General features: G+C 47.7%; 1 protein-coding gene across 1 annotated transcript in view; it reads left to right on the plus strand.

Annotated features, from left to right (window-relative positions):
- LOC110509042 (cilia- and flagella-associated protein 57) overlaps nt 1-16,916 on the plus strand; it is a 40,103-nt gene extending 23,187 nt beyond the window's left edge. The window contains exons 16-22 of the mRNA XM_036966689.2: nt 599-757; nt 2,937-3,080; nt 9,716-9,832; nt 13,652-13,786; nt 14,660-14,803; nt 15,195-15,324; nt 16,066-16,916. Coding sequence (XP_036822584.2) covers nt 599-757; nt 2,937-3,080; nt 9,716-9,832; nt 13,652-13,786; nt 14,660-14,803; nt 15,195-15,324; nt 16,066-16,244 — 1,008 coding nt within the window. The 3' untranslated portion in view covers nt 16,245-16,916. The remainder of the gene's footprint in view (nt 1-598; nt 758-2,936; nt 3,081-9,715; nt 9,833-13,651; nt 13,787-14,659; nt 14,804-15,194; nt 15,325-16,065) is intronic.
- Nucleotides 16,917-17,485: the final 569 nt, after the last annotated feature.

The following is a 17,485-nucleotide window of genomic DNA, read 5'->3' on the forward strand; positions in this document are numbered from 1 at the left end:
CTATAGCTTCCACATACAGTATGCTATAGCTTCCACATACAGTATGCTATAGCTTCCACATACATAATGCTATAGCTTCCACATACAGTATGCTATAGCTTCCACATACAGTATGCTATAGCTTCCACATACAGTATAGGCTGCTACAATATATTATATCTATGAAATATTTATTCTATAATCTATTTAATCTCCACTTCTCATTCATACCTTTTAAACATGTCTTCTCTCTCCGGTCCCCCTCTCTGTCTTCTCCCCTCTCTGTCTTCTCCCCTCTCTGTCTTCTCCCCTCTCTGTCTTCTTCTGTCTCTGTCTTCTCCCCTCTGTCTTCTCCACTCTCTGTCTTCTCCCCTCTCTGTCTTCTCCCCACTCTGTCTTCTCCCCTCTTTGTCTTCTCCCCTCTCTGTCTTCTCCCCTCTCTGTCTTCTCCCCTCTCTGTCTTCTCCCCTCTCTGTCTTCTCCCCTCTCTGTCTTCTCCCCTCTTTGTCTTCTCCCCTCTCTGTCTTCTCCCCTCTCTGTCTTCTCCCCTCTCTGTCTTCTCCCCTCTCTGTCGTCTCCCCTCTTTGTCTTCTCTCCTCTCCGTCTTCTCCCGTGACAGTTCAGCAGCCTGCAGAAGGATATAGACGACCGCAACGTGGAGATTGAGAAGCTGAGGGTGGAGCAGCAGAAGCTACGAGGGGTCATCAAGTCCCTGGAGAAGGACATCCTGGGCCTGAAGAAAGAGATCCAAGAGAGGGACGAGACCATCCAGGATAAGGTGTGTGGTGGGTGGCTGCAGGGGGATGGGGTGGGTACAGGTACTGGAGGAACCTAGGCTAGGGGAGGGTTGGAGACGCACATTGTGGGCCTGAAGAAGGAGATCCAGGAGAGGGACGAGACCATCCAGGATAAGGTGTGTGGTGGGTGGCTGCAGGGGGATGGGGTGGGTACAGGTACTGGAGGAACCTAGGCTAGGGGAGGGTTGGAGACGCACATTGTGGGCCTGAAGAAGGAGATCCAGGAGAGAGACGAGACCATCCAGGATAAGGTGGGTGGTGGGTGGCTGCAGGGGGATGGGGTGGGTACAGGTCCTGGAGGAACCTAGGCTAGGGGAGGGTTGGAGACGCACATTGTGGGCCTGAAGAAGGAGATCCAGGAGAGAGACGAGACCATCCAGGATAAGGCGTGTGGTGGGTGGCTGAAGGGGGATGGGGTGGGTACAGGTACTGGAGGAACCTAGGCTAGGGGAGGGTTGGAGACGCACATTGTGGGCCTGAAGAAGGAGATCCAGGAGAGAGACGAGACCATCCAAGTCAAAGTGGGGATGGACAGGGTCCTGTTCATTAGGCATCAAACAAGAGAAAAGGGACTGAGACGGAGAAAAAGAAATGTAACAAGAAATGTTGTTTTGTGTTCTTTAACAGCAACATGACCTACTGTAGGACACGTTCTGTATAAGGGGGCTATTGACCTCATATGTATTGGATCCACCTTCTAGCACTAGTTATTGGTAGGGAGACGAGACACTGATTATGTTAGCTTCTTCTTCTGGAACATCTTTCCTAGATACAACTGAATATGTAGTACATCATTCTTTCATAACCCAGTAAGGTCCTTAAAGGTACCTAAAGTGCAGAGTAGGGGGGGTGTAATCGCAGATAGAACCTTATGGCTCTGAAGTGTCAATCTGGGTTCAGCCATAAGGTTCTATCTGGGTTCAGTCATACGGTCTTATCTGGGTTCAGCCAAGCGGTCCTATCTGCGTTCAGCCATAAGGTCCTATCTGGGTTCAGCCAAAAGGTCCTCTCTGGGTTCAGCCATAAGGTCCTATCTGCGTTCAGCCATAAGGTCCTATCTGGGTTCAGCCAAAAGGTCCTATCTGGGTTCAGCCATAAGGTCCTATCTAGCACAGAATGTTACAATTATTTCACTTTCAATAGAAAAATACAGACATTTAATGATTAAATAAAGATAAATACCTTTCTTTCTAAACACATCATCCAAAATATTAATTCATGTTCATCACACATTTGTTAAAGCAATAGTTCCTTAAAATGACAAATACACTACACTGAGGGGACAAAACATTAAGGACACCTGCTCTTTCCGTGACATAGGCTGACCAGGTGAAAGCTATGATCAACTCAATATTGGGAATGTGTTCCTAATGTTTGATAAACTCAGTGTATATCTAATGGATAACTAGCAACATTGCTAAAGCTTAGCTCTGGATGACTAAACTGATATATTTTTCAAGTCTCTGACAACCAAAGTCAGTAAACTACTTGCTAGTTATCAATAAAATGTGGTAAGTTTGTAATTTTAGTGAAATACTCCTTCCATGGAGGTTTTCCTATTGATAAAGAACAAGACAAAAACAGCAATTCTTCTCCAAAGGGCCTAAAACATGATCTAAGGAACTCATATTTATTTGTTGTTTTACCTTAAAGAGCTTACATTATGTTATGGCCAGCCTTCTGAAAAAGTTGTGATAAAAAAATCTTAAGTCATTTAAAAAGAGGACCAGAACCTGGGGACTATATGGTTCTATCTTGCAGACTGTATAGTTCTGAGATAATGGGTATTGGGAACTGTTTTGTGACGTCTTCCTCTTTTCTGACTCAATTAGTATATTTTCTTACATACAGTTGTTTTGATTGACAACCCAGTGTTGTGTGATTGGATTGCAGATAGGACCTTCTAGCACCAAGTTAAAAGGTGAAAAGATGGTGGATCTTTCTGATTTGACGTGTTTCATCGTAAACAGTCTTTGTTTTTATCTGACATGTCTCACATGTGAAGAACAGCCTGAAGAGCAACTCTATGTGAAGAACTCATTTTGGACCAAAATGTCAGATCTACCACAGGTCACAAACGGATCACAGTAGCTATTAGTTCAACAGAGACATGTTTTGGGGTTATAAAAGAGGTAACAAAACTCCTCTCCTTTTTTGCAGGAGAAGAGAATCTACGACTTGAAGAAGAAGAACCAGGAGCTGGAGAAGTTCAAGTTTGTCCTGGACTACAAGATCAAAGAACTGAAGAAACAGATCGAGCCCAGAGAGAACGACATCAAGGAGATGAAGGAGCAGATTCAAGAGGTCAGAGACAGCTAGATCTGTTTTTAGATGGTCTCAGTGACCCCTCTCTCTCGCCTCTGTATCTCAGCTGGAAGAGCATGGCTCATGCAATGGCAAGATAGGGGCTTCATTTCCCAGGACCAGCAGTACGTAAAACGTATGCAGGCATGACTCAGTCTTTTTGGATAAAAGCGTCTGCTAAAGGGTGTATAATATTATATGATCATACAGGTGAGCAGCAGAAAAATCTGAAATACATACATTCTTATTGCTGATCAAAATGCTACTACTGACATTCATGTCATCATGTTTTTACCCACCTGAATCATCAGCATTGACCGCTACATTTTCTCACTCATTGCACATCTAACATGGGGAAAAAAAGCCCACAAAAAAATCCACAGTTTCATATAACTGATCACAATGCCATGACATACAGTACATTTGCCATGTTGCATTTACACACGAAAGCACTCAGAATCGCCTGTATTGACCCCTCTCTTACCCTGTATTGACCCCTCTCTTACCCTGTATTGACCCCTCTCTCTAGCCCTGTATTGATCCCTCTCTCTCGCCCTGTATTGACCCCTCTCTCTAGCCCTGTATTGACCCCTCTCTCTAGCCCTGTATTGACCCCTCTCTCTAGCCCTGCATTGACCCCTCTCTTACCCTGTATTGACCCCTCTCTCTCGCCGTGTATTGACCCCTCTCTCTTACCCTGTATTGACCCCTCTCTAGCCCTGTATTGACCCCTCTCTCTTGCCATGTATTGACCCCTCTCTCTAGCCCTGTATTGACCCCTCTCTCTAGCCCTGTATTGACCCCTCTCTCTAGCCCTGTATTGACCCCTCTCTTACCCTGTATTGACCCCTCTCTAGCCCTGTATTGACTCCTCTCTCTAGCCCTGCATTGACCCCTCTCTCTAGCCCTGTATTGACCCCTCTCTCTAGCCCTGTATTGACCCCTCTCTCTAGCCCTGTATTGACCCCTCTCTTACCCTGTATTGACCCCTCTCTAGCCCTGTATTGACTCCTCTCTCTAGCCCTGCATTGACCCCTCTCTAGCCCTGTATTGACCCCTCTCTCTAGCCCTGTATTGACCCCTCTCTTACCCTGTATTGACCCCTCTCTAGCCCTGTATTGACTCCTCTCTCTAGCCCTGCATTGACCCCTCTCTAGCCCTGTATTGACCCTCTCTCTGCCCTGTATTGACCCCCCTTTCGCTCTGTATTGACCCCTCTCTAGCCCTGTATTGACCCCTCTCTCTAGCCCTGCATTGACCCCTCTCTCTAGCCCTCCATTGACCCCTTCTCTTTGCCCTCCATTGACCCCTCTCTCTGCCTTCCATTGACCCCTCTCTCTGCCCTCCATTGACCCCTCTCTCTGCCCTCTATTGACCCCTCTCTCTGCCCTCCATTGACCCCTCTCTCTGCCCTCCATTGACCCCTCTCTCTGCCCTCCATTGACCCCTCTCTCTGCCCTCCATTGACCACTCTCTCTGCCCTCCATTGACCCCTCTCTCTGCCCTCCATTGACCCCTCTCTGTAGCCCTCCAGTCAACACATGAGGATGCATGTAAGATGTAGGTGGACATGAATATGATGCTGCAGCAAACTGCAATAGCCTACACTGTGAGCTCGTTGAGGTTGAGTACCTGGTGCTCTCTTCATTGCAGCATACCTGTAGGCTTTAAGTATAGTGTTACCTTCTCCGTTGGTAGATGGAGGGAGGGAGAGCCAGAGTAGATGGAGGGAGGGAGAGCCAGAGTAGATGGAGGGAGGGAGAGCCAGAGTAGATGGAGGGAGAGGGAGAACCAGAGTAGATGGAGGGAGAGGGAGAACCAGAGTAGATGGAGGGAGAGGGAGAGCCAGAGTAGATGGAGGGAGGGAGAGCCAGAGTAGATGGAGGGAGAGGGAGAACCAGAGTAGATGGAGGGAGAGGGAGAACCAGAGTAGATGGAGGGAGAGGGAGAGCCAGAGTAGATGGAGGGAGGGAGAGCCAGAGTAGATGGAGGGAGAGGGAGAGCCAGAGTAGATGGAGGGAGGGAGAGCCAGAGTAGATGGAGGGAGGGAGAGCCAGAGTAGATGGAGGGAGAGGGAGAGCCAGAGTAGATGGAGGGAGAGGGAGAGCCAGAGTAGATGGAGGGAGAGAGAGCCAGAGTAGATGGAGGGAGAGAGAGCCAGAGTAGATGGAGGGAGAGGGAGAGCCAGAGTAGATGGAGGGAGGGAGAGCCAGAGTAGATGGAGGGAGGGAGAGCCAGAGTAGATGGAGGGAGAGGGAGAGCCAGAGTAGATGGAGGGAGAGGGAGAACCAGAGTAGATGGAGGGAGAGGGAGAGCCAGAGTAGATGGAGGGAGAGCCAGAATAGATGGAGCGAGAGGGAGAGCCAGAGTAGATGGAGGGAGAGGGAGAGCCAGAGTAGATGGAGGGAGAGCCAGAATAGATGGAGTGAGAGGGAGAGCCAGAGTAGATGGAGGGAGAGGGAGAGCCAGAGTAGATGGAGGGAGAGGGAGAGCCAGAGTAGATGGAGGGAGAGGGAGAGCCAGAGTAGATGGAGGGAGAGCCAGAATAGATGGAGTGAGAGGGAGAGCCAGAGTAGATGGAGGGAGAGGGAGAGCCAGAGTAGATGGAGGGAGAGGGAGAGCCAGAGTAGATGGAGGGAGGGAGAGCCAGAGTAGATGGAGGGAGAGGGAGAGCCAGAGTAGATGGAGGGAGAGGGAGAGCCAGAGTAGATGGAGGGAGGGAGAGCCAGAGTAGATGGAGGGAGAGCCAGAGTAGATGGAGGGAGAGGGAGAGCCAGAGTAGATGGAGGGAGAGGGAGAGCCAGAGTAGATGGAGGGAGGGAGAGCCAGAGTAGATGGAGGGAGAGGGAGAGCCAGACTAGATGGAGAGAGAGGGAGAGCCAGAGTAGATGGAGGGAGAGGGAGAGCCAGAGTAGATGGAGGGAGAGCCAGAGTAGATGGAGGGAGGGAGAGCCAGAGTAGATGGAGGGAGAGGGAGAGCCAGAGTAGATGGAGGGAGGGAGAGCCAGAGTAGATGGAGGGAGAGGGAGAGCCAGAGTAGATGGAGGGAGAGGGAGAGCCAGAGTAGATGGAGGGAGAGGGAGAGCCAGAGTAGATGGAGGGAGGGAGAGCCAGAGTAGATGGAGGGAGAGGGAGAGCCAGAGTAGATGGAGTGAGGGAGAGCCAGAGTAGATGGAGGGAGAGGGAGAGTAGATGGAGGGAGGGAGAGCCAGAGTAGATGGAGGGAGAGCCAGAGTAGATGGAGGGAGGGAGAGCCAGAGTAGATGGAGGGAGGGAGAGCCAGAGTAGATGGAGGGAGAGGGAGAGCCAGAGTAGATGGAGGGAGAGGGAGAGCCAGAGTAGATGGAGGGAGGGAGAGCCAGAGTAGATGGAGTGAGAGGGAGAGCCAGAGTAGATGGAGGGATGGAGAGCCAGAGTAGATGGAGGGAGAGGGAGAGCCAGAGTAGATGGAGGGAGGGAGAGCCAGAGTAGATGGAGGGAGAGGGAGAGCCAGAGTAGATGGAGGGAGAGGGAGAACCAGAGTAGATGGAGGGAGAGCCAGAATAGATGGAGTGAGAGGGAGAGCCAGAGTAGATGGAGGGAGAGGGAGAGCCAGAGTAGATGGAGGGAGAGCCAGAATAGATGGAGGGAGAGGGAGAGCCAGAGTAGATGGAGGGAGAGGGAGAGCCAGAGTAGATGGAGGGAGAGCCAGAGTAGATGGAGGGAGGGAGAGCCAGAGTAGATGGAGGGAGCGGGAGAGCCAGAGTAGATGGAGGGAGAGGGAGAGCCAGAGTAGATGGAGGGAGAGGGAGAGCCAGAGTAGATGGAGGGAGAGGGAGAGCCAGAGTAGATGGAGGGAGGGAGAGCCAGAGTAGATGGAGGGAGAGGGAGAGCCAGAGTAGATGGAGGGAGGGAGAGCCAGAGTAGATGGAGGGAGAGGGAGAGCCAGAGTAGATGGAGGGAGAGGGAGAGCCAGAGTAGATGGAGGGAGAGGGAGAGCCAGAGTAGATGGAGGGAGAGGGAGAGCCAGAGTAGATGGAGGGAGGGAGAGCCAGAGTAGATGGAGGGAGGGAGAGCCAGAGTAGATGGAGGGAGGGAGAGCCAGAGTAGATGGAGGGAGGGAGAGCCAGAGTAGATGGAGGGAGAGGGAGAGCCAGAGTAGATGGAGGGAGGGAGAGGGAGAGCCAGAGTAGATGGAGGGAGGGAGAGGGAGAGCCAGAGTAGATGGAGGGAGAGGGAGAGCCAGAGTAGATGGAGGGAGGGAGAGGGAGAGCCAGAGTAGATGGAGGGAGAGGGAGAGCCAGAGTAGATGGAGGGAGGGAGAGGGAGAGCCAGAGTAGATGGAGGGAGAGCCAGAGTAGATGGAGGGAGGGAGAGCCAGAGTAGATGGAGGGGGAGGGAGAGCCAGAGTAGATGGAGGGAGAGGGAGAGCCAGAGTAGATGGAGTGAGGGAGAGCCAGAGTAGATGGAGGGAGGGAGAACCAGAGTAGATGGAGGGAGGGAGAGCCAGAGTAGATGGAGGGAGGGAGAGCCAGAGTAGATGGAGGGAGATGGAGAGCCAGAGTAGATGGAGGGAGAGGGAGAGCCAGAGTAGATGGAGGGAGAGCCAGAATAGATGGAGTGAGAGGGAGAACCAGAGTAGATGGAGGGAGAGGGAGAGCCAGAGTAGATGGAGTGAGGGAGAGCCAGAGTAGATGGAGGGAGAGGGAGAGCCAGAGTAGATGGAGGGAGAGCCAGAGTAGATGGAGGGAGAGCCAGAGTAGATGGAGGGAGAGGGAGAGCCAGAGTAGATGGAGGGAGGGAGAGCCAGAGTAGATGGAGGGAGGGAGTGCCAGAGTAGATGTTGGGAGAGAGAGCCGGAGTAGATGGAGGGAGAGGGAGAGCCAGAGTAGATGGAGGGAGGGAGAGCCAGAGTAGATGGAGGGAGAGAGAGCCGGAGTAGATGGAGGGAGAGGGAGAGTAGATGGAGGGAGGGAGAGCCAGAGTAGATGGAGGGAGGGAGAGCCAGAGTAGATGGAGGGAGAGAGAGCCGGAGTAGATGGAGGGAGAGGGAGAGTAGATGGAGGGAGGGAGAGCCAGAGTAGATGGAGGGAGGGAGAGCCAGAGTAGATGGAGGGAGAGGGAGAGTAGATGGAGGGAGAGGGAGAGCCAGAGTAGATGGAGGGAGGGAGAGCCAGAGTAGATGGAGGGAGAGGGAGAACCAGAGTAGATGGAGGGAGGGAGAGCCAGAGTAGATGTTGGGAGAGAGAGCCGGAGTAGATGGAGGGAGAGGGAGAGCCAGAGTAGATGGAGGGAGAGGGAGAGCCAGAGTAGATGGAGGGAGAGGGAGAGCCAGAGTAGATGGAGGGAGGGAGAGCCAGAGTAGATGGAGGGAGGGAGAGCCAGAGTAGATGGAGGGAGAGAGAGCCGGAGTAGATGGAGGGAGAGGGAGAGTAGATGGAGGGAGGGAGAGCCAGAGTAGATGGAGGGAGGGAGAGCCAGAGTAGATGGAGGGAGAGGGAGAGCCAGAGTAGATGGAGGGAGAGCCAGAGTAGATGGAGGGAGAGCCAGAGTAGATGGAGGGAGAGGGAGAGCCAGAGTAGATGGAGGGAGGGAGAGCCAGAGTAGATGGAGGGAGAGGGAGAGCCAGAGTAGATGGAGGGAGGGAGAGAGTAGATGGAGGGAGGGAGAGCCAGAGTAGATGGAGGGAGGGAGAGCCAGAGTAGATGGAGGGAGAGAGAGCCGCAGTAGATGGAGGGAGAGGGAGAGTAGATGGAGTGAGGGAGAGCCAGAGTAGATGGAGGGAGGGAGAGCCAGAGTAGATGGAGGGAGAGGGAGAGCCAGAGTAGATGGAGGGAGAGAGAGCCGGAGTAGATGGAGGGAGAGGGAGAGTAGATGGAGGGAGGGAGAGCCAGAGTAGATGGAGGGAGGGAGAGCCAGAGTAGATGGAGGGAGAGAGAGCCAGAGTAGATGGAGGCAGGGAGAGCCAGAGTAGATGGAGGGAGAGAGAGCCAGAGTAGATGGAGGGAGAGCCAGAGTAGATGGAGGGAGGGAGAGCCAGAGTAGATGGAGGGAGAGGGAGCCAGAGTAGATGGAAGGAGGGAGAGCCAGAGTAGATGGAGGGAGAGGGAGAGCCAGAGTAGATGGAGGGAGAGGGAGAGCATTGACCACTTCAGTTCTTCACTCAGTGTCACACATAAAACATTAGGAACACTTTCCTAATATGGAGTTGCACCCCCCTCCCCATTTGTCCTCAGAAAAGTCTCAATTCGTCAGGCCATAGACTCTACAAGGTGTCGAAAGTGTTCCACAGGGATGCTGGCTCATGTTGACTCCAATGTTTCCCACAGTTATCAAGTTGGCCCTGATGTCCTTTGGGTAGTGGACCATCTTAATACACACAGGAAACTGTTGAACTAACCCTACACTCATTAAAAACCCACTACCCTAAGGCTGTCTCAAGTCTAAAAATATATTATTTAACCTGTCTCCTCTCCTTCATCTACACTGACTGGAAGTGGATTTAACAAGTGATGTCAATAAGGGACCATAGTTTTCACCTGGTCAGTCTATGCCATGGAAAGAGGTGTTCCTAAATCATGTTTTGTATACTCAGTGTATGTATTGTAGCACTCATTGAGATTGACTGACTGGCCAATGGATGCTCTCTTTGTTAGATGGAGGGCGAGCTGGACCAGGTCCACAAGAGAAACACTCAGCTGGAGCTGAACATCACTGAGCTGAAACTCAAACTGAAAGCCACCGATAAGGAGATGCACAAGGAGACGCAGAGGGTGAGAGAGGCTGCAGGACGCCTGTCTGCTTTGCATGAGAATGGATGAGAATCAGAGAGGTTTTGGGGGGGACTATGGGCAGAGCGAGAGAAGGCTCATACTAAATATTTCACTTCACCTCATGAAAACACTGTACATAGTAGAGAATCTTAAAGACATGGAAAGGGACTACCTATTCTGGTCCCTATGTCATATGCACTTATACACAATGCATGTCTTTAACTGCTATGTACTGTATACTAACTATCATGAGGTTTAATGGAATATATAGTTAGAGCAGGGCGTCTCCGACAGGTAGATCGCCAGCTACCAGCCCACCGACGAGCAGCTCGCCAATGTCAAAGTACATTTGTTTTTTCATGTGTTCTGTAATTATTTAACATGTTCTTTACCTAGGCAAGTCAGTTAAAGAACAAATTCTTATTTACAATGACAGCCTACCCCCGGCAAACCCTAACCCGGACGGCGTTGGGACAATTGTGCACCGCCCAATGTGACTCCCAATCACGGACGGTTGTGATACAGCCTGGGATCGAATCAGGGTCTGTAGTGACACCTCTTGCACTGAGATGCAGTACCTTAGACCTCTGCGCCACTCGGGAACAATTACAAACTGTCATTAACACAAAACTCCCAGCTACTATCCAATCGAAGCCGCGTTGACATTGTCCCACTCTTGGTTAGACACGTAACACAATATCTGCCTATCAATTTACAGCAATATTGCCCGTCTGTCTGTGCTTGATGCGTGCATCAGGCCTTATGTAGCCAGTTAGTGATGCTAATGATAACCAGTGTCTTGTTTGTCGATAGAAAGGCTACAAAATCCTACTCAGCTAAATGTGCACTGCAAAGTAGGCTTACCTGACAGAAATAAATCATCATTATTTGTATAATTTGGATGGCAATTGATTTGCTAACTCTGCCATGACATGTGCTGCAGCAGTAGGCCTAACAGCAGAAACATCGCTAGACCGACACGTTCCTCTCTTGCTAGATGCGCAATTAAAGGGGAATTACACTCAAAATTCTAAATTCGATATTTTTTAGACCCAACAAATTGTCTTCTGATGTGATTTAAGCATTGACATGGACTCAGAACATCCATTTTCGTTTTTAGTTTTTTTTATTAACATTTTTAATATTGAGAGTAAAAACATTCCAAACCAGGACAAATAAAACAGATATTCAAAAAATACAAAAGATAGTTTTATGGGGCCTGTCATGCCAAATACTGTTTATTAACCATTATATTACCAGGTATATTGACAGACAATGCATACAGTTGAAGTCGTAAGTTTACAAACACTTATGTTGGAGTCATTAAAACTAGTTTACATACACTTAGGTTGGAGTCATTAAAACTAGTTTACATACACTTAGGTTGGAGTCATTAAAACTAGTTTACATACACTTATGTTGGAGTCATTAAAACTAGTTTACATACACTTAGGTTGGAGTCATTAAAACTAGTTTACATCCACTTAGGTTGGAGTCATTAAAACTAGTTTACATCCACTTATGTTGGAGTCATTAAAACTAGTTTTTCAACCACTCCACAAATTTCTTGTTAACAAACTATAGTTTTGGCAAGTTGGTTAGGACATCTACTTTCTGCATGACACAAGTCATTTTTCCAACAATTGTTTACAGACATTTCACTTAGAATTCACTGTATCACAATTCCAGTGGGTCAGAAGTTTACATACACTAAGTTGACTGTGCCTTCTAGAAAATTCTAGAAAATTATGTCATGGCTTTAGAAGCTTCTGATAGGCTAATTGACACCATTTGAGTTAATTAGAGGTATACCTGTGGATGTATTTCAAGGCATACCTTCAATCGCAGTGTCTCTTTGCTTGACATTATGGGAAAATCAAAAGAAATCACCCAAGACCTCAGAAAAAAATTGTGGACCTCCACAAGTCTGGTTCATCCTTGGGAGCAATTTCCAAATGCCTGAAGGTACAACATTCATCTGTACAAACAATAGTACTCAAGTATAAACACCATGGGACCACGCAGCCGTCATACCGCTCAGGAAGAAGATGCGTTCTGTCTCCTAGAAATGAACGTACTTTGGTGCGAAAAGTGCAAATCAATCCCAGAACAACAGAATCTGGGATGTGAACAGCATGTGAAGATGCTGGAGGAAAACAGGTACAAAATTATGTTTATCCATAGTAAAACGAGTCCTATATCGGCATAACCTGAAAGGCCGCTCAGCAAGGAAGAAGCCACTGCTCCAAAACCACCATAAAAAAATCCAGACTGCGGTTTGCAACTGCACATGGGGACAAAGATCGTACTTTTTGTAGAAATGTCCTCTGGTCTGATGAAACAAAATAGAACTGTTTGGCCATAATGACCATCGTTATGTTTGCTGGAAAAAAGGGGCTTGCAAGCCGAAGAACACCATCCCAACCGTGAAGCACGGGGGTGGCGGCATCATGTTGTGGGGATGCTTTGCTGCAGGAGGGACTGGTGCACTTCACAAAATAGATGGCATCATGAGGGAGGACAATTAAGTGGATATATTGAAGCAACATCTCAAGACATCAGTCAGGAAGTTAAAGCTTGCTCGCAAATGGGTCTTCCAAATGGACAATGACCCCAAGCATACTTCCAAAGTTGTGGCAAAATGGCTTAAGTACAAAGTCAAGGTATTGGAGTGGCCATCACTAAGCCATGACCTCAATCCTATTGAAAATGTGTGGGCAGAACTGAAAAAGTGTGTGCGAGCAAGGAGGCCTACAAACCTGACTCAGTTACACCAGCTCTGTCAGGAGGAATGGGCCAAAATTTACCCAACTTATTGTGGGAAGCTTGTCGAAGGCTACCCGAAACGTTTGGCATGACAGGCCCCATTCCCATCACTGGGAATGTGATGAAAGCTGAAATAAATAATTCTCTCTACTATTATTCTGACATTTCACATTCTTAAAATAAAGTGGTGATCCTAACTGACCTAACACGGGGAATTTGTACAAGGATTAAGTGTCAGGAATTGTGAAAAACTGAGTTTAAATGTATTTGGCTGAGGTGTATGTAAACTTCCGACTTCAACTGTATATTGTACACCAAGGTCCCGGGGAAGAGTTGCAGGGTAGGTAAGGAAATAATGTGCCTATTTGAAAGCATTAAAAAAAAATAGTAGCTCGCAAAGTTTCATATTTTTTTTTTTTTAAGTAGCTCTCATGCTGGAAAAGGTTGGAGACTGCTGAGTTCGAGTATATAGGCCTAGTTCAAAGACATAGCCCAATGTTTACATATTTTGCAATACTCATCTCATATGTATATACTTTATTCTATTCTACTGTATCTGAGTCTATGCCGCTCTGACATCGCTCGTCCAAATATTTATATATTCTTAATTCCATTCCTTTACTTTAGATTTATGTGTTGTTGTGAAATTGTTAGATATTATTTGTTAAATATTACTTATTACGGGGCGGCAGGGTAGCCTAGTGGTTAGAGCGTTGGACTAGTAACCGAAAGGTTGCAAGTTCATTTCCCTGACAAGGTACAAATCTGTCGTTCTGCCCCTGAACAGGCAGTTAACCCACTGTTCCTAGGCTGTCATTGAAAATAAGAATTTGTTCTTAACTGACTTGCCTAGTTAAATAAAGATAAAATGAACTTGCACTGTTGGAGCTAGAAACACAAGCATTTCACTACACCCCCGCAGTAACATCTGTTAAACACATGTATGTGACAATTAACATTTTGATTTGATGCTGTACATAAACAAAGTATATGAATATATCTGTCTGGTAATTCCAGAAACTGTCATGGTGTACTCTTGCTCTCTTCACCCAGGTGAGGGACGTGGAGGCCCTGGTACGCAGGTTCAAGACAGACCTCCATAACTGTGTAGGCTTCATCCAGGAGCCTAAGAGGTTAAAGGATAGTATCAGAGAGCTCTATGATCACTACGTCCAGCAGAGTGATGTGGTGAGATATCTCACACACACACACACACACACACTCAAGTGCTGCTCTGCATGCTGGCTCACAGACACACACCTAACACAGATTAGTTGGATGCATTTCTAAAATGTTCTTGATAAAGTACCACTTTAAGGGAATTAATTACCAGTTAGCATCCGGAATAAATATTCAGGAAACACAAATACACACATGCTAGTAAAATGAATATGTGTGTGTGTGTGTGTAATGTGTGTAATGTGTGTAATGTGTGTTGTGTGTAATGTGTGTTATGTGTGTTATGTGTGTAATGTGTGTAATGTGTGTGTAATGTGTGTAATTTGTAGAATGTGTGTGGTGTGTAATGTGTGGGTAATGTGTGTAATGTGTGTGTAGTGTGTGTAATGTGTGTAATGTGTGTAATGTGTGTGTGTAATGTGTGTGTGTAATGTGTGTAATGTGTGTGTTGAGGTGGACATAGTGGGTGTAATGTGTCTGTAATGTGTGTGTGTTATGTGTGTAATGTGTGTAATGTGTGTAATGTGTGTTATGTGTGTGTGTAATGTGTGTAATGTGTGTGTGTAATATGTGTGTAATGTGTGTAATGTGTGTAATGTGGGTGTGTAATGTGTGTGTTGAGGTGGACATAGTGTCTGTAATGTGTGTGTAATGTGTGTGTAATGTGTGTGTGTAATGTGGGTGTTTAATGTGGGTGTGTAATGTGTGTGTTGAGGTGGACATAGTGGGTGTAATGTGTGTAATGTGTGTGTAATGTGGGTGTAATGTGTGTGTTGTGTGTAATGTGTGTGTAATGTGTGGGTAATGTGTGTAATGTGTGTGTAATGTGTGTGTAATGTGTGTGTAATGTGTGTGTGTAATGTGTGTAATGTGTGTGTTGAGGTGGACATAGTGGGTGTGGACGCAGACATCCAGAGGGAGTACAGTCGTCAGAGGGAACACCTGGAGAGGAATGTGGCATCTCTGAAGAGGAAGCTGGCCAAAGACACAGAGGTCCACCGGACAGAAAACGTCAAGATCATGAAGGTGGGAGGGAGAGACGCTCGCTAACACCAACTGAAGCCCCGTGGGCAAAATGGGTTGAGAAAAGCCTGTGAAGACAATGCTTCAACGTGAAAAACCAAGGTTGTGTTCAGTAGGGCACACTGTAGCAAAACATTTTGTAACTGAAAATTTAAATCTGTTCTTATTGGATAAATTCAGGTTGTACCTACCCAGTTAAAAACGTTTCCCCCCTGCTGAACATGACTTTTCAACCAGAAAATGATGACCTACAACCCAATTTTGAGAGCTGGGAATTTACCTTCCATGATATATAGTGTGGTTTATTCACATTCCTTATTCCACTAATTAAATGATATTTCAAAATCCTAATTTCAGTTTAGCACTGATGTTCAGTTTCATGTCTCTTTTCCAGGAGAACGTGTCTCTGATAAAGGAGATCAATGATCTGAGGCGGGAGCTGCGTCTGGTGAGGACTCAGGTCCACGACAATAAGAGCCAATCAGGCATCAGCAAAAAGAAACTGAGCTCCTCAGACCTCACTGGTGACTGGACCCTCACACACAACAATATCTGATATTCACTATAACCCAGATAACAGTTTGACCTGAGAGTTGGATCTGTTTCTACTTGTTTTATCGGTTCATCCTGCGTTCACACGTTGACCTTTATTTGACCTTTTCGTTCTGTCTTCAATAATGGAATCCTTTTTGGAAAAAACATTCTGCAAACTTTGGTGCAAACGCTTAGCTAGTAAATTAGTCCCCTGTTCATCTTCAATAGTTTTGAACGCGTTCTTGTTTCTATGTAGTGATGGAACGACTTCCCATGCGTTCTAAAATGAAAATGTTTTATTAAGAAATTAACATTAATGCAAGAAAAAGCATGATATGACCCTCTTGACCACTCTGCATCACCGTAGTGTAACCTCTGACCTCTGTCCCCATAGCTCTGACCTCTGTATCCCTATAGCGCTGACCTCTGTATCCCATAGCACTGACCTCTGTATCCCCATAGCACTGACCTCTGTATCCCATAGCACTGACCTCTGACCTCTGTATCCCCATAGCGCTGACCTCTGTATCCCATAGCACTGACCTCTGACCTCTGTATCCCCATAGCGCTGACCTCTGTATCCCATAGCGCTGACCTCTGTATCCCCGTAGCGCTGACCTCTGTATCCCATAGCGCTGACCTCTGTATCCCCATAGCGCTGACCTCTGTATCCCCATAGCACTGACCTCTGTATCCCATAGCACTGACCTCTGACCTCTGTATCCCCATAGCGCTGACCTCTGTGGAGGGGAGGGGTTTAGTGGCGAGGCTGAATTTCGAGGAGGAAGCGGAGCGTATCATCCAGCTGCAGCGCGTGGAGATCCAGAGGCTGAAGATGCAGATGCAGGGCCAGAGCCACTCCCTAATACCCCCCTCTAGCAGCACCAAGCTGCCTGTACTCACCACTTGATCCTGGGGGAGGAGAGGAGGAGGAGGGTGGGGAGGGGTTGTGATGGTTACACGAGTTAAGAGTTATTGGTTAAAAGTTATTGTTTTTCTTTAAAATCATTTAGCAGAGTTTGATTGAGCTTGCCTGGCACAATAGAGTGAGTAGAACAGACCATAAACGTGCAAATCCAGCATTCCTGGTTGGCTCAATCAAACGCTGAGCGAAAATAAATACTGTTTGAACCCAGGTCTGATGAGGATCCTGAAGGAACTCCGTTTTAATGGAATGAACCTGACATTGGTGGACATGAGCAGTAGATTTGGTATATACCCAATGAACTACATACATGTAGAGACACATGTACTGATTATACCTGGAGGTAGTCGAGCTGAGGGCATCTAGCCTGGTCCCAGATCTGTTTGTGCTGATTTGCATGACAACGATCATAGGAGTTGGCTATGCAGCACAAACTGATCTGGGACCAAGCTAGAAGCCACCTGCAGAAACACAGGGCCACGGATTGATCAGGTGTCTGCCCACAATATCTATCACATAGTCACACTGAATGAAGCATTGAAAACACCATTTCAACAGTCAAATACGAGCAGAGTGTATTTATATTATATAGTCGGGCAATAAGAAGCTTTTTGTGTTATGTGTGATGTAAATAAAGATTTTAAAATTTTCCTGAAATATGTGTTTGGATGTATTACACGTCCTGTGGAGAGGTGGGTAGCCTAGTGGTTAGAGAGGTAGGTAGCCTAGTGGTTAGAGAGGTAGGTAGCCTAGTGGTTAGAGAGGTAGGTAGCCTAGTGGTTAGAGAGGTAGGTAGCCTAGTGGTTAGAGAGGTAGGTAGCCTAGTGGTTAGAGAGGTAGGTAGCCTAGTGGTTAGAGAGGTAGGTAGCCTAGTGGTTAGAGAGGTAGGTAGCCTAGTGGTTAGAGAGGTAGGTAGCCTAGTGGTTAGAGAGGTGGGTAGCCTAGTGGTTAGAGAGGTAGGTAGCCTAGTGGTTAGAGAGGTGGGTAGCCTAGTGGTTAGAGAGGTAGGTAGCCTAGTGGTTAGAGAGGTAGGTAGCCTAGTGGTTAGAGAGGTAGGTAGCTTAGTGGTTAGAGAGGTGGGTAGCCTAGTGGTTAGAGAGGTAGGTAGCCTAGTGGTTAGAGAGGTGGGTAGCCTAGTGGTTAGAGAGGTAGGTAGCCTAGTGGTTAGAGAGGTAGGTAGCCTAGTGGTTAGAGAGGTAGGTAGCCTAGTGGTTAGAGAGGTAGGT

This window comes from Oncorhynchus mykiss, chromosome 28 (genome assembly GCF_057628025.1).
Source record: "Oncorhynchus mykiss isolate SJ-2025 chromosome 28, ASM5762802v1, whole genome shotgun sequence".
Taxonomy (NCBI): Eukaryota; Metazoa; Chordata; class Actinopteri; order Salmoniformes; family Salmonidae; genus Oncorhynchus; species Oncorhynchus mykiss.